The sequence below is a fragment of the Xiphophorus hellerii genome, chromosome 8 (genome assembly GCF_003331165.1).
Source record: "Xiphophorus hellerii strain 12219 chromosome 8, Xiphophorus_hellerii-4.1, whole genome shotgun sequence".
Classification (NCBI taxonomy): domain Eukaryota; kingdom Metazoa; phylum Chordata; class Actinopteri; order Cyprinodontiformes; family Poeciliidae; genus Xiphophorus; species Xiphophorus hellerii.
Window position 1 is genome coordinate 28,624,805 of NC_045679.1, and position 23,855 is coordinate 28,648,659.

At 37.7% G+C, this 23,855-nt stretch overlaps 1 protein-coding gene across 2 annotated transcripts; it reads right to left on the reverse strand.

Moving 5' to 3' along the window:
- Positions 1 to 471: 471 nt before the first annotated feature.
- slc38a9 (solute carrier family 38 member 9) lies at positions 472 to 21,136 on the reverse strand. Of its 2 annotated transcripts, none has more exons than XM_032570404.1 (15): positions 21,038 to 21,136; positions 18,031 to 18,174; positions 16,651 to 16,780; positions 16,300 to 16,418; positions 16,149 to 16,212; positions 15,931 to 16,024; positions 14,239 to 14,409; positions 13,495 to 13,554; positions 11,205 to 11,411; positions 10,075 to 10,182; positions 9,527 to 9,633; positions 8,270 to 8,383; positions 6,560 to 6,708; positions 5,886 to 5,975; positions 472 to 3,710 (listed from the first exon to the last, which is right to left on the reverse strand). In XM_032570404.1, the coding sequence occupies exons 2-15, from the start codon at positions 18,126 to 18,128 to the stop codon at positions 3,545 to 3,547; spliced, it is 1,677 nt and encodes a 558-aa protein (XP_032426295.1). In that variant the 5' UTR covers positions 18,129 to 18,174; positions 21,038 to 21,136; the 3' UTR covers positions 472 to 3,544. The 2 variants fall into 2 exon arrangements, with proteins under 2 accessions (XP_032426295.1, XP_032426296.1); XM_032570405.1 differs by lacking the exon at positions 21,038 to 21,136 and adding an exon at positions 20,888 to 21,031.
- Positions 21,137 to 23,855: the final 2,719 nt, after the last annotated feature.

Consider the following 23,855-nt stretch of genomic DNA (forward strand, 5'->3'; position numbering starts at 1 on the left):
GGAGAATGGTTGATGAACTGCTAAGCAGAATTATTTCTCACTTAAAACAGAAAAATATCTTTAGACTCTTTAGAACCATATCTTTTTCAAAATTATGCTCTTAATATTAACTATTCTTTTTATATGGAGCGGGACAGTGGGTTTCACAACTGTCTTTAAGTCTGCTGTTGTGAACTCAATGTCTTTATTCTAATCTGCTGTGTTTTTAGCTAAATGTGGAGAAGCTTTTCCTTAATCAACTAAAGTAACAGCATCCCAGTTTTACACAAGTAATCTGTGTCCACCAAGGCTCAGCATTGAGTCCCAATATTTTGAATCCTTATATGCCACCCAGCAACTGTTGGCATACATCATTAGGAAACATGGCATTAACTTTCATAGTTATGCTGATGACAAACACCTCCGTTTATTAGTGCGTTTATGAGCCCACATCCATCCAGGCACTTTGAAGCAGTTTTGTTGTTTTTTTTTCATATTAAATTATGAGAATTTCCTTCATCAAAATTGAAAAACATATTTGATTCAAACTATGGTTTCAGAAACCATATCAAGAATGTCACCAGAAACACATTTTTATCATTTGAGGAACATTGCAAGACTGTAACTATTTCTCTAATAATCCAATACAGAAACTTTGATTCACACTTTTACAGCTGGTATAATCAATTATAGTAATACTCTGCTTCCTGATCTTGCTGGAAAAATAATAGCTCTATTACAGCTAATTCAGAACTCTGCTAGTCGAGGACCAGAAGCTGAGCTCACATCACGGCAACTTTAAAGTCTGCAATTAAAGTTGGTGTGCATTTTGGAATTGATTTTAAGGTATTCTTAGTGGTATTTAAAACGTAATGGCCGTAATGTTGTAGTCCACCCCACTTATGAGAACTGCTTCTGTCTTCTGAAAACGGTCGTCTGCTGGTACCTACAGTGAGAACTAAATCACAAGGTGAGGCATCGTTATGGCCGTCTACTGTGGGCCAAGCCTGAAGATCAGAGGCCAGCTGAGAGCTTGGACGTCTTGAACAGCATTCTAAAGACATCTATTCAGTTTGGTGGTTTTGGCTTATATTTGTCATCTCTTAAAGTTTATTATTTTTAATTATTGCAAGTACATTACAAGTATCTATATGTTCTTTGTTGTTTCTATATAAGTTAACATTTTTGCAGTTATTGTAATGTTTTTGTCTATATTGGTATTTTCTCAAATCAGTTTACCATTTAGTTTATGATTATTTTATGTATATTTATACATTTTCTTTTCCTGCTAATCTACACAACTGCTTCCCCTGAGGTCCATATTCCCTGGAGTCTTTATCTTTATTATATTTGTCTGATTAGTTTGATATTTTCTAATGTACGAGTCTCTTGTGCCTTCATGTCCATCTGTCTGTTTTTAATCTCTGTATAGCGCTTTGTGTGGCACTTTGCTGTATGAAGATCACTCTACAAAAAGTTTGGTGATAGTCAGAATCAGCTGACACATAACAAATCTCATTCCAATGTCACCATAAGCAAAGTCAAATAAACAAAGGTTGGCCTGAATTAAAATGAGGCTGGTAAAATTAGTATTAAACATGTCAACATTTTTCTCAGCTTAAATGTTCTAATGGGGACACTGAGATAAAATTAACACCAGACCACCATCAGCATCAACCCCCACCCAAGCAATCCACTAACATAATCAGAGCAAATAAATCCACCAGTGAATTTAATGACTAAAAAAATAGAATGAAACATGGAATGGAACCTATTGTCTCAGACAAAATGTCTCCAAATCTTAAAGGTTTTCAGGGTTCCTTTAATTGCACATTCAGCTATTTCCATATATTTTCATTTAAGATAGGTGACTGAGCCATCCCAACAGTTTTACTTTATTTCTCAGAAATGAGTTAAGAGTTTCCTTGGCTGTGTTTGAAACTTGCTTCAAATTAACATTTGTTTCATTCTCACATTCTTATCAAAAATTTCCTAGTAAATCTATCTATCTTTCCTTGCATGATATGAAGCCTCCCAGAACCAGGTGCTGTAACAGAGCCCACACTGTGATGTTTCCACCTGCTAATGTCACCTTTGCATGGTGTTTCCAGAGTGATGTACAGAACCATTCTTTCTTTAAACTTGATGTGAGCGATTACATTGGCCTCATTAGACCAGACTGTCTTCTCAGAATTTTGCACACTTGTCCAAATCTTCTGCAGCAGACGTTCTTCCGGGGTGACGTCTTGTGCAGTCACTGTGCATAGAAGCCATTGCTATAAAGGCATTACTTATGCTTACCTGGAGAAAATGCACCTGCAACTTTCTGCAAGTGGTTCTTGGCTCTTGGACAATTCTAGTTATTCTTTTGACTCCTCTTTCAGAAACCTTAAATGGGCCGCCTGGCTGGTTTGTGGTGAAGTCATGTTTGTTCCACTTTCGGATAATAATTCCAACAGCGCTCACTAGGAAGTTTAAGAAGTTTAAAAATGCAGCTGTGGGATGTTGAGATGGCACAGGGATTAAGCACAACCTTCATATAGAGGCTTTAGCCCTCGATGCGGCTGTCGCAGGTTCGATTCCCGGTGCTGCATGTCTTCCCCCTTCTCTAAATACCCAATTTACTGTCAAATAAAGGCCACTAGAGCCAATAAAACCTTTGGGGGGGGATGCAGTTGTAACCACTGACTGCCATGACTATGTTTAGGAACAGTATGCTTTTTGTTGTGTGTGAGCAGTTCGTATCATTGCTGCCTTGCAGAAAGAAGGTCCTGGGTTCGATTCCCGGCATGGACTCTTCCTGTTCTCCCTGTCCATGCGTAGGTTCTCTCGGGGTACTCTGGGTTCCTCCCACAGTCCAAAATCATGATGTTTAGGTTGACTGGTCTGTCTAAATTCTCATGAGGTATGAATGTGTGCATGATTGTTTGTACTGTGCTGGACTGGTGACCTGTTCAAGGTGACCCCACCTCTCTCCTGTGCAACTGTGTGTAATCTCCAGATAGCAACTGTAAAATATTTTCATTATAAAAAAACTTTTTGAAGGCTACCAGTTAATCATCTGATATACGTAGATTTGTACACAGCAGCAGAAATCTTTCCTAAATATTCACAGATTTGAGCTACTTTCTTGGCCTTCTACATCTCTCTGTAGAAGAGAGATATCTGTAGAAGAGATATGTAGAAGATGCTATTCTTCACATGTTCCCCGTTTCAATCCATTTGTTTACTCATAACTGACTTTGTGGACTAATTTGTTTGATTTCTTCATATGTGTGGATTACTTGGGCTATTCCTAAACTCTGCCAATGGCCATTTTAGAAATATTTAAACAGAGAAAATATTGACATGTTCAAAACATTCTTTACTCAATGTAAGTTCAAACAACTAATGGTTATACATTTATTTGAATATGAAGTACATATTGAAATAAATATGTATGTAAATGCTTGCATACTGTATGTTTGGAGCCTGTTGTGCAGATATTTAAACCACACCAGTTAGGTGGTAGCAGCTAAATCTTCCATTACATTTTCTCATCTTTAAATTATTGCCTAGTTGTTTTCTACATAAAAAACTGAGCCATCAGGTTGGCCACACCCAGAACGATGAGGAAACTGTGGAAAAGAACTGACTGCCAGGTGAGTCTCCCCTGCTCTCTCAGGGAGAACATGTGGACTAAAGTAGGAAGTAGAAACACTAAGGCCAGTCCACATATTGCTCCAGAAAATCTGCAGAGAGAAATAGATTTATGATCAGTGAATGAGAAAGCAGATATGGGCCGCAGAGGAAAATTTACTATATTTTAATAATTCAAGAAAACTGAACAAGACTTTGGCTGTCTTTCCCTTTTTGGAGATATGAAGAGAAGAGACTGCTACTCAGTAGGTTCAGGTTTCTATTTTTATGCAAGAAGATAATGTGTATGTTTTTTTTTTTCTTCCACTTCACAATCTTTCTGTTTGTTCATTACATGTCCCACTGGAATATATTAATGTTTGGGGTTGTAACATGCACAGATTTAATATTGTTAGAAGGTGTATAAGTGCTTTCCAAGTTACTGTAGGCCAGGGGTCACCAACCTTTTTGAGTCTGGGAGCTACTTCATGGGTTCAGAGAAACACAAAGGGCTACTTGTTTGATACAGATATAAATTTTCTTAGCCCAGCCTATGTAACAATAATACATTTACATATATATGATTACATGCTGCCTGATCATATTAATGTTAGGGACTACTCACAATCAGTAATGATTTACCATGGCAGATATGGTTAATTGCTATTATGTGATCAGAAGTTCTTAGTTGACAGAGTTTTAACTTTGATTCCCTTTTGGAGCTCTTCTGTGTGATTCTAAATTGCCAACAAGTGCGACTGAAGATTGTTGCAGCAGCCCCTTCAGCTGTACGCACTGTGCGTACCATTAAATTTTCCTTTAAATAAAAAAAGAAAAGAACAGTTATTGTATTTTTTTAATTATCTAAGCCTCTTTAGTATTAGCAATGCATCATGCACCCGTAGCACAAAACCAGCACAAACCTAAACCACAAAAGCAGTGCACCTTTTTTTTTTTTTTTTTTTACAAACATTGCTAAATAATAAAGACATGAAAGTTAAGCCTACCTGTGTGATTCACGGGTAGGCTTCACTTCATCAGATGCGATGTTGATCGCAAGTTCAGGGTAGAGAAGGTGAAGCAACAATGTTTGCTTAATTTCCACTCTTTTGGGGAATGTTTCGACTAGATTCAATTGTTTAACCCGCAGTCTGAGATGCTCGACTGGGATCCAAACTTCCTCTTAGAACTACGGGAGGTTCAAACTCCGTTCATTCATTTTTAGCTTGCAGAAAAAGGGCCAAGCCGCCAAATAAACAAAAGCAAACTGACCGATAAGCTTTAGGCTTCGGCATGCCCACCCCACAGAAATGTGTGCACTACGTAGAAGATGTTTCGACACAAAAGATCTTTGTTTTTCTCCACAATTTTGTTAATAGTAAAGAGGATTAGATAATAAAAATCCCAGAAATTATTATTTTCTTTTTTTTAAAAGGAAAATCTCAAGGTACCAGAGTGGGTACAGCCATACAGCTGCAGGCGCTGCTGCCCTCTGATAATATCCTGCAGGCTTCTGCGCATAATTCTGAACTTTAACCCTAGAAAAGAGTTTTATACATAAAGCAATTTATTTTAAACAGGTTTATAATTTACCTTTTTTAATTCTAAATATAAACAAATGTTATTACTTCAATGTAAAAACATTTAATCCAATAATTTGTTTTGGCTGTGCTCCCTAATAACAATGGCTATTTTTAGAACTCCACGGCGACTGACAATGTCCCCTAGGGTGACCGGGTGCCCGGTCACCGTGTTGGTGACCCCTGCTTCACTTTTTAAGATTCAGGGTCCCTTGCACATTCCCAAAATACTTCAAACTTGAAAATGATTATCTTTATCTTTAATGCATGTTTATATAAAATAGCTTTAGAGATTTGCTGAAACTGTAAAGTTTTGATAATGACTGACATACTAGTTGGCAGGGGTTGGCTTTAAACCAAACATACCATAGGACTGAACAATCAAATTCATTCTGCTACAATGATATAATTGCTGGTCCAATCTTTGTACATCTGTTCTTCTTAAAATGCTATTCATTTAAATTAAAAATTTGAATTAATTCAACCTTTGTAGGGACACTAGATGGCTCTCTGAAGCAAAGTTCCAGGATGAGTAAAACCAGTGTGCTACTTGTTAATAGAAGAATGTTTCTACAAAAAAAGATAATCATTCCCTAACAGTAGTTGAAAAATTAATAGCTTTAAACAAGTTTATTGAAGAAGAATCTCCCAGCTAACATTACTGAATATTTCTTTCATAAACAGTTAACAACATAACTCTATACATACCGTATTATAGATCCAATGTTGGGATAAAACATGGCCATTAGAACTCCAGCTCCAACAACGAGAATATTCAGCACAAGAATGTGAATGAAACTGAGTAGAGACAATGGGACAAACAGCATTCCGTTAGCAGAAACATTGTTCAAGAGTTTCCAAGAAATGATCAAGTTCTGATGCCTGGGTGATCCAGTAAGACTTGAAATGGGTAAACTGCTGTGTCATGACCAGGCAAGTTCAACACTGACAGCAACAGGAGGAAAAACTGATCTGATGCTCCATTGAACTGGCTCAGCTTTACCAGATCAGTCACTGTATCAAGCACTCAGTGAAATGCATTAATAATGGAATATCATCAAATAGATTGAATAGCTATTTAAATTGAACATTTCTGATGCAGGAAATTAATGTTGACAAAGCTCAAAAGATGCAATCTAAAAACTTTAACATATTGACAAGTCATGGTTGGTAAACTAAACAGTCGGTACAAACTAGAATTTAAAGTTATTAACTAGATTTGAGTTAACCAGTCATATCAAATAAATTTTATTATATTGCTTTGAAAGTAAACAAAACTGATATTGACCCTAAATTTTCATGGCTATAAATGAAAAAAACAAACAAAAGAACTACCGTAAATCTCCAAATATGAACTATAAATAAAATTAGTATTCTCCTACCCGGGATAATGATTTCCAAACAGCTGACCCATAATCTGGACTCGTACCAAATAACCCAGCAGAGGATAGACAGTAATCATTTGGAACAGCAAGCACACTCGAGCCACAAACACCATCACATCACTGCTGGGGAAGTTATCTAAAAAGTTCTGGAAAAGGGGAAGAGCAGAGTTGCAACTTCAAGCAGAGTGTAAATACAATTAAAAGCTAGTGCAATACCAACCTGCATTTTACTATTACTTATTTATCACTAAGCTTCATTTATATAGCTGAGATAAATCATTCTCACCTCCAGGTCCAATTGAAAACTCCTAACAACATAAACTGCAAAAAAGCTAATGCTGTAGGCAGAAAATAAACAGTGGAATATATGCAGTGCCTTGCTAACCACTAGGGGTCGCCCGCTGACTACCCGTAGTTGAGGGACCGCAATTTGAGGAAACTAGTTGAACTAGTTTACACTTTAATAAAACAATTTATCAAAAAAAAAATTTCTAAGTGAGGAAAAAAGTCCTTAAATAAGGACAGGAGTTTTACAATAAAATTCCAAAGTTACAAACACTTGAAATGATGTCCTGACTTCAAACATTCAATCTGCAGATGAGCAAAAGTACTGGGTAGTCACACCTTGTAACATTTAGTCCACAGCTACATAATATTTTTGTACCTGAGGAGATCCAATGGGAGATGGAGATGGAAATATTTTTGATGACTTGATAGATGCAATTTGGGTACAAGTACATATTGTTTAGGACCAAACAAAGAGTCAATAATAGGGGAAATGTTTTAGGCCATTTAAATTTTTCAGACTAAGACGACTAGGAAGCAACAACATATATTTCCTCCATTTTCACGCATCCCAGAACTCATCTACTTTTAAGACAAGGCTTGAAATTTTCCTTTTTGATAAAGCTTGTAGTTGGACCAGCTTGAGTTATCCTGATATATTTCTGTACTTATGATGTTATAGACTTAGGCTGCTAGAGGATAAACTGTTCACTTTCTCACTTTTTTCTATTCTCCAATTTGCATTATTTGCTGTTTTTTCAACTGTTAAATTTGTTTTATCTGTTATTTTCTCTCCATTGAAGCTACACTTGGTCTGGCGTACTGATTGGCTGTGGTTCCTTCCTGGAGGAGGACATCGGCTGACATAATGCTGCCATCACCTGCCCTCCTTTGAACTTTTTACTTTCAAGAACATCAAAATAATCTTACATGTACTGTACTGTACTACATCCTACTGTACTGTTAGATTACCAGTATTAATTGGAATGTATATATTATTGAACTGAAATTATGTTTTTGTAAAATGCCTTAAGACCACATTTGTTGTGATTTGGTGCTACATAAATAAACTGAATTGAATTTCATCTGACCCATTATAACCTCATGTCTTCTGAATGCTTAACAATGTATACATGAGAACTGGCTTTCCATATATTACATCAGAATTTAATACAGTAACGAACAGCACCTTCATTGGTATCTAAAGAAATATTGCTAATGGAGAAACACATGAGAATAACTAAATGCATACCTGGATGTTGGCAAGATGAGATAAAACAGTACTATGTTTATGATGTGGTGATTTAGCTTTAATGCTACAGTATATAGAAAAGTGACCTTTCTGTACATAATGTATAAAGTTTGGAAAAAGAATTCAAAAAGATATATATAAAAAAATAGGCAAACAAGTTTATGTCTTACTGGTTCAATGCAGTCTTTGGAGAGAGGAGGTGAGGGAAAGGCAGCAAAGATCAACACGCCCACATACATATATGTCCCTCCAACAAGAAGATAAGCCAAGGACAGGTCCCTTACCTGCATAGAAGAAAAACTGTAAAGCATACAGTACAGACCAAAAGTTTGGACACACCTTTTAATTCAATGAGTTTCCTTTATTTTCATGACTATTGACATTGTAGATTCACACTGAAGGCATCAAAACTATGAATAACATGTGGAAATATGCACTAAACAAAAAAGTGTAAAACAACTGAAAATAGCCCTTATATTCTAGTTTCTTCAAAGTAGCAACCTTTTGCTGTGATTACTGCTTTGCACACACTCTGCATTTTCTTGATGAGCTTCAAGAGGTCGTCACCTGAAATGGTTTTCACTTCATAGGTGTGCCCTGTCAGGTTAATAAGTGGGATTTCTTGCCTTATAAATAGTCATGAAAATAAAGGAAACCCATTGAATTAGAAGGTGTGTCCAAACTTTTGGTCTGTACTGTATATGTGGAATATTTGAGCCTGAACTCAGTTTGAACCAAAACTAGGTTCAGATGAAAAGTAGTTGACCTGGTGGGTAAACTACTGTTATTTTCCACCTTGAACAGATTCTGCTGGAGGACAGTTTCTACACAATCTGATCTACACAAATTACTTTATGTAATTTATGGAGTTGATTCAAATAGATTGCAAAGATGTAAAATGTTCTTCACTGTTGGGCCAATATATTTGAATTCCAGAAGGAAGATTAAAACCTTTGCACTGTTCCACTGAAGTGCATTAGGATTAATGAAATACTGCCTGAACAACAGGTTCTAGCAGCAGTATGGTCTATTTAAAATGGAACCCACTAAACATCTGGAGCTAGACGGTCATTCATATTTTTAAAGGAATTGTCTCAGTGTAAAAGGGAACATTACCAGATGTGGTAGTATCCTAACCTAACATTCTGTTATACTTTAGATATTTAATAAAATGAATTGTAATAAAATTAGTGGGCCCAGGTTGAAAAGACCTAAAATATTTAACAAACCAATTTCTTCACTAAGTCTTCCATCTGCATTTGTTGAAATAGTAAGGCAAATAAAGGAGATAAAGACAGAAAATTAAGTCTAATCAATTTCAAGGTCATTCTCCTCCAAATTCCTGATGAACCTGTTGGTCTAGCCAGAACCACTGAAAAGCTTGTCCCGCTAATTTTGTGAGCAACAGTAACTGAGCACAGACTCACATTATTTTCTTGGTTTTTGTTGCTCTTCATCAATGTGATGATGCAGTTGTGAATGAAGAAGGCCAGGGTGAGCACACCAGTCAGCTGAGGAAAAAACAGCCTGAACTCTGAAAGAAGAGGAAAACCACAAGTCTTAGAGGAAATATAAGCATCACAACCAAGATCTTTATGAATGAGACAGATTTCACCAAAACAAAGGTCAGTGTGCTGGTATGGTCATATATTTAGTGCTCTACTCAGTCTTAGTAAACACTACATCTAAAACATTTGAAAGACTTGTTTTTACTTTTAGGTTAAAAAGAACACAAGATCAAAGTGATATAACAGCCAGATAGACCTTTTAGAGTTTTTTTATTTGTAAAAGTAGTAGTATAAAAAAAAGCATCCTCTACAGTAATTTCCCCCGCCCATGTTCACCTAAAAGATCCAAAAAAAAATTCATTCAACATGGTTACCAGGTACATGGGACATTTTTAATACAGTGTTGACAAAAGTGTGAGCATTTCTCAGGGCTGTGGCAGAACAGGACAGAGGACAGGCAGATCTACCTGGAACGTAGAACTTGGACGGATCAAACCAGTGGAACTTTAGATGGAAGCCAAGGCGGGAAGCTTTGATTGTGACCAGCACAATCAGATAGATGACTGATATAGTGCCTAGAAGAAACAAAACCATTCTTCGGAATTAGTGAAGAACAAGTAGATTGCATAAACCATTAATTACACTGAATACAACTACTAATTACTATGTAATTATATAAATGCTACAGAAGTGAAGAATAAACTGACAGTAAGCTAGTAGCTATTGATAAAGCCATGGAGTCCATCAATGGGTCAGATGATGCACATTAAGGTACCTGATGAAATCAACATCAGCAGCTGTGACCAGGTATGTAAAAGCATAGTTTGCTTCACATCAATTTGCAAGGTGCAATAAGATCATTTCTAAACAGTTGGAAGTTTGTTATTTAACAGAAACAGCTGGAAACATTTGAGAAGGCTGCCAACCTTCCCAGGAGTGGATGTTCCAGAGGTTTACGTCAATGTCAGGTCATGCTAAGGGAAATAGTCATTTTAAAACGACTGTCTCGCACCTTTTTTATGCCGTTTATCAAATTACATCTCAATTGTTCTCCCTCTCACATCAATGCACAACTATTCCATGACGCTGTTCAGTGGAAGGCTGACACCATGCCTGTGGAATGCAGTTCCTTCTTCTGACTCATTCATCCAGACTCACAAGTTACTGAGGCTCTGTGCTGGTGTCTGCCTAAAAGAGCAAGCGGTCATCACAGAACCAGCTAATTGCGCAACAGCCATATTGTCATATACTAGCCAACAGAGGCCTCAGACTGATGCTACAACACAATATTATATTCTGAACTTTAAGTCCTGACTTTAAGCAGACTGTGTTCCATTTATTATCATAGGAGGAAGAGGGTGGCTTTGTCAACACTTACAGCATATAAGTCAGTGACAGGTCTGGTCACTGACTTGTGGTCACTGACTTATGGACCAAAGAATGTGTTGAACACTTCCCATGTGGTAAAATGCTGAGTTCTAATCTTTCTAATGAAAGTCTAAGCTAGGTAGCTGAAGAACAAACTATTCGCTCATTGAGTCCCAAATTTTTGGAAAAATGCCAATACTTGCATTCCAGCAGCTTGGGCTCCACTTACCAAAGAAAGTGAACCTGGCAAAGAAAGAGGCAGAGCGAAAGCAGAGCAGTGGCAGCAGCAGGACGATGAGGTAGAGAGGGATGGTGCCGGTTTTACTCCAGTAGTGATCAAAGCTGCTCCCAGACGAGTCATTCCCAGAGGAGCTGCCACACAGACTGGTCATGGAGTCATTTCTTCCAGGGTGAGTTTTAGGGTATGGGCAGATAACTGGCAAACACATCAACAAGACATCACCACACACATAATTAAAAACAATTACACTATTAACAATACACAATTAGAAAGATTCAGATACCTACACTTTAATTTGGGTTTTACTTTTCACCTCACAGCACAAACCTCACATATTTTACATTTAGTCGAGTCACCCGCATTTCAGTTAACATCTGTTTCATTCCTGAAGCGTGGGATAGGGTCAGTGGTGGAACTAGGCTGTTATACCAGGGATGGCCAGAGGGTGGCCATAGTTTTATTTGGGGGTCCATATTCATAAATATTCTCTCTAAGATGGTACCTAAAGAACAACACAGACAAGAGATGCACAGTCCTACTCTCTACACGCTCTACCCACAGAGTAAGCCACGCCTGCCTTGGGATAGAAGCAATTTATTTTATTTGACTGTGATTGGGGTATTTTTAACCTCGTACCTCTATTATTCTCATCTTGATTTGATAAAATATGGACTCCCACACCGCAGTTGTGTCCTCTATCCTCCACATATTTTTCAGCTGTTACAACTGTTTAATCTGTTAATATGTCGGAAAGTAGTTTTCCAAGTCTCCTTTATACATAGCATGAGCGTCAAGATGCCTGCGGAGGTTTTACAGATGGAGACATGCTGCTGTGCCAACTTGCACATTGTGTGTGTTAGAATCTTGGAGCAAACCAGCAACAGGCAAAAAACTTTGTACAGTTTTTTCCAAACAAGCTGAATGAGTTGAGTAATGTTGTTGGATGTTGATGATGTTAGCAAAACCATAACTAGATAATACATTCTAGTATGTCACACTAAGCTTATTAACAAAAACAAGCTAATAAATTTGTTATCCATGTTCAGAGGTGGGTAGTTCTCAATCAATCAACCAAATCAAATCAATCAATTAAATTTTATTTGACTGATCAAGTTCTGGTTCAGTTACTTTAGTAACATTTTGAAAAAAAAGGTACTTAGAGTAGTTTTACTGCACAGTACTTTTTACTTTTACTTGGGTAATCTTATGAACTAGTAGAGATTGGAAACATTTGATTTTTGGATTTGTGTAATGTATGAGCTAACATTTATGCAAATTTGAGCATAATTACTTTGCATGTCATTGTTTACATCATTATTAATGTTCTTTTGTTTGTTTTTAAGTTTTTTTGATCTGAAAATGGTCAGACAAGAAAGCAGGTTGTGAAGAAGGAGAATGTGTAACAAGGTTTGACAGGTGAAATAAAAACCTATCGCCATCACAGAGCCTGGCCTTTAACCTGGATGGCTGTGAACGATCCTCTTTGCTCCAAAACACACAGAATTCCTTTTAGGCAAAAGATCTGAATTAACAGCCTCGTTCACACATCACCAGAGAATACATACAGGTGTGCTGCAGAAAACTTTTAGCACCAACACCACTGCTACTCTGTTCATTCCATGCTGTTGGCCTGAGTGTGTAAGCCTAACCAACACATCCCTGAGCCAGAGCCTGCTTCAAATAGAACTGATTTAACCACAGCAAAGTCTGAAGTGGGATTGGTGAATGTAACTCTGGTTCATTATACATCCAGATGTGTGAATTATTTATAAATAATTTGCTCTTAAAATGCTAAAATCCACAAAATATTTCATTTTTAATTTCGCACAATTATTTTATCATGCATTTTGACTAGATAGTGAAGAATAACCTTTTGAGATAAGCTGAACCTGTTAATAAATATAACTTTGGGGTTTAAAACACTACATCAAATCAAATGTAATGTCATGTAACCAGGCTCCAGTCTGGTTGTAAAAACAAAATCTATTGACCCAAAATGAAAAATATATATATATTTTTTAAAGTTCTCAGACTCATCACTTTTGCCAGGTTTAGGAATCTCTTGCAACGCACCAAAATTATATCTAATAATAAGAAAGAGAAATAGAGATAGCACAAATGAAAATTGTTGTCTTTTCTTATCTGCATTCATAAAAATGAAGGGTTATTAGCTCTTTTTAAAACTAATTGAAAAAATATTATGGTTGTTGGTGAAGAACAGTCTTTAAAACTACTCAGAAATGTTACAAGTAAAGGTTTCCTGATGCAGGTTCCTCACCTCTATCAGAGCCGTTGGTTCCATACTCTGAATCGGATGTGCTGACGTTGTGAGCATGGTCTGTAGACGTGAAGAAATAAGAAGAATTTAAAACACTCATTTATGAATTCACTTTCACAATGTACAATTATTTTTTATTATTTCAAAGCACTGCTGGACAGTTAACTGCATATTTATACAGGACCAGGGTGTTTGAGTTCAGTCAAATGCCTAGACATCCCCAATGAATAAATCTTTTCAAATGTTTTAATGAGGGAATGTGTGAACAGCTCCAACTTCTGAGTACAGACATGCCCAAGATAACATTTTTTAGCATTGATAAAAATGGTCGCATGACATTAATGTGACTTGATAGCTGCATGATCAAAGCAACTACCTACCTATAGCTTCAAATACAATAAAGAGTCAGCCCTTAAAGACGTTTCTGGTTCCAGTTTAAATGAATGAGCCACTTCCAACAGGATGTAAGAGCTGAACAATCAGAGCTGAGTCAGCATTTTAGATTTGCTGAAGCAAGCGTTGAGGCAAAAATGGAAGCTAGCAATCTGAAGTGGACATGGCCCACATGACTTCACGAACAACCCCGTAAACTAAAACTGCTGTCAGACTTTGGAATTACATGTTTATGAGCAGCAATGTTGCACTTTGGTAGATCATTTGAAAACTTGCACACAACAGCACATACCAGACAAGATTCAAGACAGCAGAGTAAACATGGAACATTACGGTCATATTTAAACTTACTGTAGATGAACTGCCCAGTGTTGTAGAGGAAGTTGGACATTAGGACCCAGTATACCACCATGGCTCCAACAAGAGAGACCATGGAGAAGACCAAGCTGGACCACTGGCCAAGCTTTCCAAAGTAGAACCTGCAAACATCAGGGAATTCCCAGCTGGATGTGTCCACACCCCCTGAGCAGAACAGAACAGTATTTTAGAGAATATCAGTTAATTTTCCTTTCCAGAGGAATATTCCCTTGTTGGTTATGACCCCTGACATATACCTCATTGCTGGATATTAAAAACACAAAGAATGTGATGAGCTTACACACAAGGAACAAGTTAGCAAACAAGGAATTTTAAAATGAATCTCAAAACCAGCATGTCTGAACAGTACAGAATAATAGGTTGGGAAAATCTCAAAGTAGGACATAGTCACAAACAGGTGGTAGCACTATGTCCATAGTGGATGAAGAGTTTCATGGAAAGACCTGCACTCATCTTCAATAAAGCTCATGAGAAATGTTAGAAATGGAAGGATGGTGCTAAAAAAAAAGTTTGGTGAAAACCACACCAGGAATCTATTTACCTAGCAAATCTACAGAGATATGGCTCTCTCTAGATTCCTGCACCATTTTGTTATAATTAAGTAGTACATAAAATCATCAACCTGAGAAATACTCTGTCAGAAAAACTAATGTGAGAATGTGAAGAGAAAGAATGACTTGTACCAGATCACTCTTCACGCTTTTCTTTGTTCTCACCAGTGACTGCACTCTTCAGACCATTAAGAAACAGATTCTACATTTAAGTTTCCATAACATGAATTTATTAATATCAGTAGAGCTGCATGATGTGAGGAAATTGTGTAGCTGATATCAAGTAGAGTATATTTTCTTTTTTCCTCTATCCATCATCTGTCCTTCCATCACTCTGTGACCTTTAACATTTTGGACAAGGTCATTAGTGTCTGATGTGAACATCTGCTGCACTGACACTCTGTTCAGAGTGTCAGTGCAGCAGATGTTCCCTTACTTCATTCCACTGACACTCTGTTCAGAGTGTCAGTGGAATATTATATACATCTGGCACAGATATGATGTGCTAGTTAGTCATGATATCTGTCCAACTGGCTAAATATTATGCTAACATGAAAAACACAAGTCAACAGAACCTGGAATATATTAGCCTACTCCTAGCAGTCCTTTTGATATGAATGTTGCACACACTGATATTTCCATGATAATGTATTGTGTAACCTTTCATATCAGTGATAGCATAATGTTACAGGGTCTTGTCACATCATATGTGGAAACTAGTGAAACCAGAACCAGAACCTGTGAAACTACCACACCACGACATAAAATGAAGGCATAAACAGATAAGAGGCCTCACAATTTTACTCATCATCCATAGTTCTCACAGAATGTCAAGACTGGACTTTAATTATGCTTCAAAACAACACTAAATAATTTCTTTAAGCTCTTATAGTCACCTCTTCACAGTTCATTAAGCCACCGCTTACTGCTGAATAATAGCAAAGTGATAAAGTCCTAAATGATAATGTTGTTTTCCTAATCAAGGATGGTACAGACCAAGTTTCTTCAGATTCAAAACAATAAGAACATCTATCCTGTACAATACAATATCACCCCTTACTTCATTAAAGCAAAACAAGGAGAGGACAAGCAGAAGAGATGCTGCTGGACTTACTAATTGCCTTTGGTGATTTGATGACAATGTAACAGCAGTACAGCATTAGCAGGCCAGTGAAGATGAGGATGATAATTCCCAGAGTGAAACCAGCCTGAAGAAATTAGGTGAATAAAATAAGACTATTCAATTTTCAGGAAAAAATCTATGTCCAGCAACAGCTGACTTAATGTTAGCATAAAGCCATAAACTGAGGAAAACAGTAAAAGGTAGGCAACCTGCTTAATACCCCACGGTATGCTGAGTATGGATGTCCCCATCATGGTGTTCCATATGGCAAAGCTACAAAGAAACGCACACAAGAGAATCAAAGCCCTGAAGATGATGGCTTCATGTTCAGTGACGCTGACTGAAGCAGTGAGGCCTTACATGGTGACAATGCTGGGGTTCTTAGCAGCCTGCTCGCTGTCTGGAACCTTGAAAGCCATCCCGAGAGGGCTGTAGACGTACATCTCCTCTGGAGTGGGGATCACATGGTTTGGAGGACTCTGGAGGAGCAAAATAAACACCAACGCTTTCTAATCAATGACATCTTCAGAGAAATAAAGACAAACATTCACATAGTTTTAATTCACAGCTGGATGCAATGATAACCAAATGAAAAACATAAAACAACCATTTTATTATCATTTCTCCAATTTTATTGGCATACAGTAAGCCAGAAAATTAAATGTAAATTAAAATCATTCTTTGCTATAGCGACAAAGTGACTTGACCTACCAGCATTGTGTCAGAGGACCCTGTCAGTCTGCTGTAGTAATGGACTCTACTGTTCAGGATGGCAGCCTCAGCAGAGATCCTCTCCTGAGGGTCATTACTTACAATGTTCCTGGGCTCCACATAGAAAGGCCTGCAACACCACACAACATTGCCACGTTTAGTTTTAATTTAAATTCCCCAAAACAACTTGGTGTTAGTTCAGAATATTTATCAAGTCCAAAGTCAGCAAAGAATATGCTAGAACATCTTACAGCACCTCATGCTGACTTCATTTTCCAGCAGGACTTGGTGCCTGTTGCTACAAGTACCAGTACCTGCTTTAATCACCATGGATCCCAATCACAGATGTGCAGGTAAACTGGTCTGACCAGAACCACACAGAGTCTATGCGTCAAGATTAAAAGAAGAGAGAGGAGGCCCAGCAAGGCCACTATTAAGGCAACCTGGGCTGCCTAACAGCTCAGCTTCTTGCAGTCAGAACAGTGAACAGTATCCAACTGATCACATTCATACCATACTATGCTGTACTGCTCTTCTGCAGAAATTCCCTGAGTACAAACAAAGTATGTTTGTGTGCTGTGAAAGGGAGTGTTTGTAATCTTTAATGTGCTAGAAACTTGTTGGTCCCTGTGAAATACCTAACTGGATTAAAACTGACACAAACTGCTAACAGAGAGAGGAATTATGCCAAGGCGGTGCCAAACTCACAAGTCCATCATAGAGTTAGCTTCCTAGAAAAGCACCATGTTTGTTTATTATCATGCAATACCCTCAAGGAAAAAACACATGCACTAAAAGCATTCCAAAACTGAACTAGGTGGCTTTTATACTGAAAATCCTAAATGCCTCTGAATTTCCAGATATTGGCATTTAAAATTTTATTTCATTTCATTTTACACAAGACAGAAAAAATATGTTAAAATAGAAAAGTAACTGAGCTTATGAACAGATGTGACTAAAGCCTTATTTCAGGTACGTCTACCAGATGACCAAACAGGATATCTGGCTAAGGGTCGGGCCAGGAGCCTTACACTCCTCCCCCTGGTGGAAAGCACAGCTGAACAGTTTATGGTCCCCAATGTTCCAATTAGTTTCATTATAAATAATTGGACTTGAATATTAAAATGAATTATATAACTCATGAAGAAATTTGTTGTCCATTCTAAACTGCAGAGAACTTTTCTAAAAAAAAACAAATCCATCTGGAAAGCAAAACTATCCCCTCATCTCAGAATGGACCACTGTTTGCTTCAGTACATTCAGCCATTTTAACAAACTTGTGAAGTCTTTGATATTTCATCACTAATAGCCAATTTTGGTATTCAGAGCTTCTGCAGCACACCATCTGTTTGTGATGTACAGAGGTTCTGGGGTCTCTACCGTTTAGTTCTGATGTCCAGTGACCCAGCTGAGCCTCTGTGGGAGGGGCTGTCCCCAGTGGGATCTGGGCCCAGCAGAGGCCTGCAGTCATCCTCCATGGTCCCTAACAATCAGCCAGCCTTCAGTCTTCAACTCATCACCTGTCTGGAAAGACAGAGGAAGATTCACGTTAAGAAGAACCAGTACTTCAACAACAGAATGTCAAAGAAATTATATTTTGAAGCATAACAATACAATATTATTGCTGAATATTGCACAGAAGTTATTGACTGCAATTTACCAGAATTTTTTTCCCCATCATAGTAAAGTTCATTCAATTCTCTATGAGTGATGTGGGACACAAGTTTATGTGAAACTACAGATCTGATGCTGCTTTTACACCTGGATTTCCTCTGTGTGAGGCAACAAAGGATATTTCTATTCTAGTTTATTTCTAGGTCTATGCTGGGAAGAGAGAGCCTGCTGGCTGGTTTAAACTTATCTAATGTGACTTAGACAAGTTTAAACCAGAGATGTTTCCCAACCCATCCACTCATCAGCAGTGCTGTTGTTACCAAGCTAAACATCACAGAAACTTTGTCAATTACAGAAGCAGCTTCTAACATCAGGCTCTACAAAGTAATGGACTCAAAGCCGTGTCCAGAGTTTATCCAACAGTGTCTTTAGACATTCACTGGACGCTGCACTACTTCAGTATCTGTATTATATTTTATGATGGAACAACAGAAAGGCAAAATTAGGTCAAAAATAATATTCCCTGCCCAGTACTCAGTTTGTTTCACTGACACACATCTTCCACTCATGTGGCTCTAAAGAGCTTAAAGGAGGAGCTTATGCAAACTCTAAAACTGGATGAAAAATGTGTAACTTCATATCTAAAATTAGCTTTGTCTACCTCCACCAAGGCAATATTTCATTGTTATCCTAACTATGACATCTGCAACACATGTAAACTAAGCAGAGTAAATAATTCAGATAAAGGTAGAAGAATTATTTTTGGATTCTATAAAATAAGTATGAAATAGCAAGGCTTAAAGAATTAAGGGAACATTACTTAATGATAAAGAACAGGGCCAAAAAAACATTGTAATCAGATCAGTGCCTTAACAACATAGTCACAATTATTTCCCTTGTATTGTGTCTGCAGTAAACCCAAGATACAGCAAACATATTTTGGAGAGATGAGATGAAATGGTCATGCATCAGCTGACCAAATGAGGCTCTTCAGCACAAATCACAGTCAACTGAAACAGCTCCACTGAAAACGTATTCCAACAGTGCAAGAGTGTGTTTTATCAGCAAACTGTACACCTTCACATTTCTGGGGACGAATTTTCTTAACCAAACAAAGAGGCTGTGCAAAAAGAGGAATATCTGTGTTCACACTGCTAGTTTTAGGGAGATTTCATGTTGAAAACTACCAAAGAGGCCATGCTTGTAGGGCTGCACTGATTGCAGTTTTTTGGCCGATTGCCGATCTTTAAAAAGCCTGACCTTTGGATTCCGATTTTGGCCCTTTCTTTTTTTTTCTGTCTGAATGTTGATAAATATAACAAGAAAGTCACTGAGTTGGTAACAGTGGAGTGACTATTGATAACTGTAAATATGCAGACATGACCTGATGGGCCGGTCTGGCAGTCAAACCTCTCACATCAGAGTAAAAGAGAACAGTGGCTGATTTATAGACCTTTGCTGAGACAGATGAGATGGATGACCAGTCTCTCAAAAGGAGAAAATCTGGGCTGATTTGGAGGCTGGCTGATTTATGCATGCATCTAATGCACCTAATGCTTTTATTCCATTAAGGTAGAAACTACAGTACATCACAGTTTTTATGCTAAAACACACATTGTACTATCTAAGTATTGAATAATTTTCTTTAAACATGGCTTGATCGGCACAATAGCCTGATTTGATTAAGTGAGTTGGACTCTGCATCACTTCTGAGAAGGCTATTCAAGTTAAAGTTTTAAAAAATAAATAAACTTTTCAGTGTCTACAACCACACTGAAACTGTCTTACTCAGATAGTTTAAAATAAGGAAGTCCAAAAAAAGAGGGAACTACAGAACAACCCATTCAAATTTTGAGATATTTAGTCATCCAATTAGCCAACATCAGCATTTAACATGAAGATCTGAAGCTGTGATGGTAATCTTTTGTGCATGATTAGATTATTAACAATAAAATATCAAACAGAAAAGGCGTTAAAGTAAAAATATGAAGAGTCATAATCAGTGATCCTTAGTGAAAGCACTGTGAAAGGTTTCCATTTCTCTATAAATAGTAATCTATTATACAGTGACTGTTAAGAAACAGAGCAATTCTCATCCTAAGATGGAGCAAGAACAACAAAGGTTAGGTCTTTACTCTGTGCTGATATAATCAGAGGAGTTTAGAAACCCTCAGTGACCGCCCCTATATTAAAAATTACTTTTAGATGCTTTTATCTAAAACTTGCATAACAAAATTTAACTGGCTTTAGATTTTGTTACCTAAAACCAATACTTTTATTTTAGATCTAAAATAATAATTAGAATAAACTTCTAGTTCAGAATAATTCACAAGACTATTGATTTACTTAAACAAATATCCGCAATCTGCTTATCCGTGTGACCAGCTGGATGCGCGCGCTCCCAGGCAGCAGCTTCTGGAACCAAATGTTCTCTTATTATCATCTCAAGCCCCAAATCGCCCCCTTACCGAACCGCAGAACCAGTTGGCAAGAACTGAGGTGGCCTGGACCTGCTTCTCATCGCTATTCCTCCCCGCGAATATTAGCGCAGTCGTTGCGCTCTGAAGTGCCAACAATATTGGAATGTATGGGTAACACACACTGCAGCTCCCTGTGTTTTTACCTGACTTCGACTCTACTGCCACAGCTAAAGCTTCCAATTGAAAGTTTTTCTGCTAGTGAAACGTCGAAGGAGCCGCGGCCTCCTGTCTCCGGTAGTGTAAACACAGCGAAACGTTCCGGAAAGGGCCAACCAGCTGAGACAGTTACTAACCTGTGGGCCAGCGTAGAGGAAATGAAGTCGCGTTAGCTCCAAAGCTACACAACACTCCGAAAATGCTGAGCTCTTTTCCGCGTCATCCAATCAAATTCATTGTCAAGCACGTGCAATGACGTCACACGCAGGGCCGCATAAGTAAATATTGCAGACTCCCTAGTCAAATATAAAGGCACAAATCTTGGTATTTCCATTACGAAAAAAGAAAACCAAAGGTCAAATAAAAATTTAAAACCCATTGTTGCTTTAATCCAGAAGAAATTTAATATGTGGATACAGAAAGATTTATCCATTGCTGGTCGTTTCTTACTTTCTAAAGCCGAGCGTCTTTCCAGTTTGGTACAGTTCCACACTAGAGGCTTGCAATGAGATCAGCTCAAAAGTAGATAAAATATGAATTTTATTTGTAGAAATATAATGATAAATAAGTTGTGCTCTGGATATACATATATATATATATATATATATATATATATATATATATATATATATATATATATATATATAGATAGATAGATAGATAGATAGATAGATAGATAGATAGATAGATAGATAGATAGATAGATAGATAGATAGATAGATAGATAGATAGATAGATAGATAGATAGATAGATAGATAGATAGATAGATAGAGCCAATCTTAATTCAATGAGATGAAGCTGAATTAAGTGCAGCTTGAGTTCAGCAGCCTGACAGCTGCAGTAAACAGTTTCTCAGCCTGGTGGTCTTGTTCTGGATACTCCTCAGCCTCCTGTCTGAGGGGAGGAGGTGAAACAGTCTGTCTATAGGATGAGTGGAGTCCTTCATGATGTGGAGCGTCCTTCTCCTGCATTGTGATGTGTAGAGTGGTGGAGGGAAGACTATTCCCCACAGTCCTCTGAGCAGCCTTAACCAGCCTCTGCAGAGCCATCCTCTCAGCAGCAGCACAGCTGTGATAGAAACTCCTCAGGACTGAGCACCCAAGTCCAGCTCTCCGCAGCTTCCTGAGGAAGTAGAGACGCTAGTGAGCTTTGTTGACCAGACAGGAAGTGTTGGCACTCCAGCTGAGGTCACTAGAAATATGCACACCCAGGTTCCTGCAGCTAGAGACCAACTCCACAGCTGATGCTCCACTATATAGGGGAGGAAGAGGATCCTTTTCCCTTCTGAAATCCACCACCATCTCCTTGGTCTCCTTGGTCTTCTTCCACATTGACGTCTTACCTGTCTGACCTACGATTTCATCAAACATCACTGGTTGTTAGAACCTGGGCATCCAGGTGCTGCTTCTGGATGTCCATTTGTCAACAGTAGCACAGCACCATCAGGCCTTCTGGGAGCCGTTTTACTGGGTTGATCTGATGAACTTCAGTGCTACTCAGTCCTATTCATGCTGCCAATGCACATCAGATGATTTGCTGCACCACAGTGTTTTTAGTGCATGCTTGTCTTAAAGCAATATGAAATTAAGTGCAACATTCATTCGAACCACCATTAAATTTTTGTCTTCTACACCAAATTACTTTTGTATCAGATAGTGATTCATGTGTCACACACACCATGTTTTGCAGAGAATGTGTGTCTCATTGAATGCTATCTTAAGCATTGAGTACTGGATTGAGTAATTTACTGTAAGTTTAACAACAAGTCTATGAAAGATTGTAAGCATATTGCCATAATGTTTTTGAGGTTGGTGGTGTTACAAAGTGGGAAGAATCTTCTGCGGTTTGGATCCAGACTAGATAAGCTCTCCGTTTTTGCCTTTGGGTAAATCTGAGCTGTTTTATGAGGACATATTTTAAAGGAGAATTATCTATGTTATTATCTTTTTCTATCAAGAGGATAACCCCACATGAAAACAGGAACTAGGGTTTATAAAGCGAAACGGTAACTAAAGTCTACAACACCACACAATACATGCTTACTTAAAGTACAATAAAACTGCAGTTTCAAAACAGTCAGGAATGTAGAGGCCTTGTCAAAAATCCATATGGATTCAAATCACTATTCCTACATAGCATTTATAATCTAATGAATCCAAACTAAAGATGATCAATTTTGTAGCTCATGTCGTTTATGCCTTGATTTGGTTAATAAAGTTTTCATGCATTTCCAATGTGTTGTAAATTGCCATGATTTGATTTATATGCCCTGATGCTCACAGTAAACACTGAAAATTGAGATGGAGGTCAGCAGTGGAAAAAAAACAGAATAAGACAGATACTTGTGCAGCAAAGCTGTACTTACCATTCCATTTACCAAGCATGATTATTCGTATTTTGAAAAGATAATTCTAACTTACTGATTATGTCTTTGTGGAAGATAACAAGTGCAGGTAAGATGTTCTCAGTCTCAATCAGGTGGTCAGAGTTTCTCTGTAAGCCATTTTTCAAATATTATTTTCAGCTTAACTTAACCAGGTCATATTTGGCTTAAAATGTCTTAAAAGTAATATTTCTCTGTAGGTGTCTTTGATATTAAAATGGAGCTTGTTGTGTCACAGGGTTTAGCATGTTGGCTGTTGGTCCTTGTCACAGTCTCTAGGGATCTACTCACAACCGCTGGACCTTTGAAGGTCTTCCTCACTTCTCTCTGGCCATTTCCTGTTTGACAACTGTGAATAAAGATCACTATAGCTACAAAAGAATCCATCCGTTCATTCGTCTGTGCTGACTGGTCTCCAACATTTCTTTAATGTTGTGGTCAACTAGAAGTCCAGCTGGAAAAAACTGTAAGCTGTAGCTTATAGTGGTTTATTTGCACTGAATGTGAATAAATTTAAAACTGGTCTGATTTGGACTGACTTTAAATTAGTTAGATATTCTCGGCTCATAAA

Coding starts and splice junctions, on each gene's coding strand:
- slc38a9 (XM_032570404.1), bottom strand. CDS start 18,128: ATGGAGGATGACTGCAGGCCTCTGCTGGGCCCAGATCCCACTGGGGAC. Junction 16,025..16,148: donor TACCGTGGGGTATTAAGCAG/GTTGCCTACCTT, acceptor TAATTTCTTCAG/GCTGGTTTCACTCTGGGAAT. Junction 8,384..9,526: donor ACAAAAACCAAGAAAATAAT/GTGAGTCTGTGC, acceptor TCTTCTATGCAG/GTAAGGGACCTGTCCTTGGC.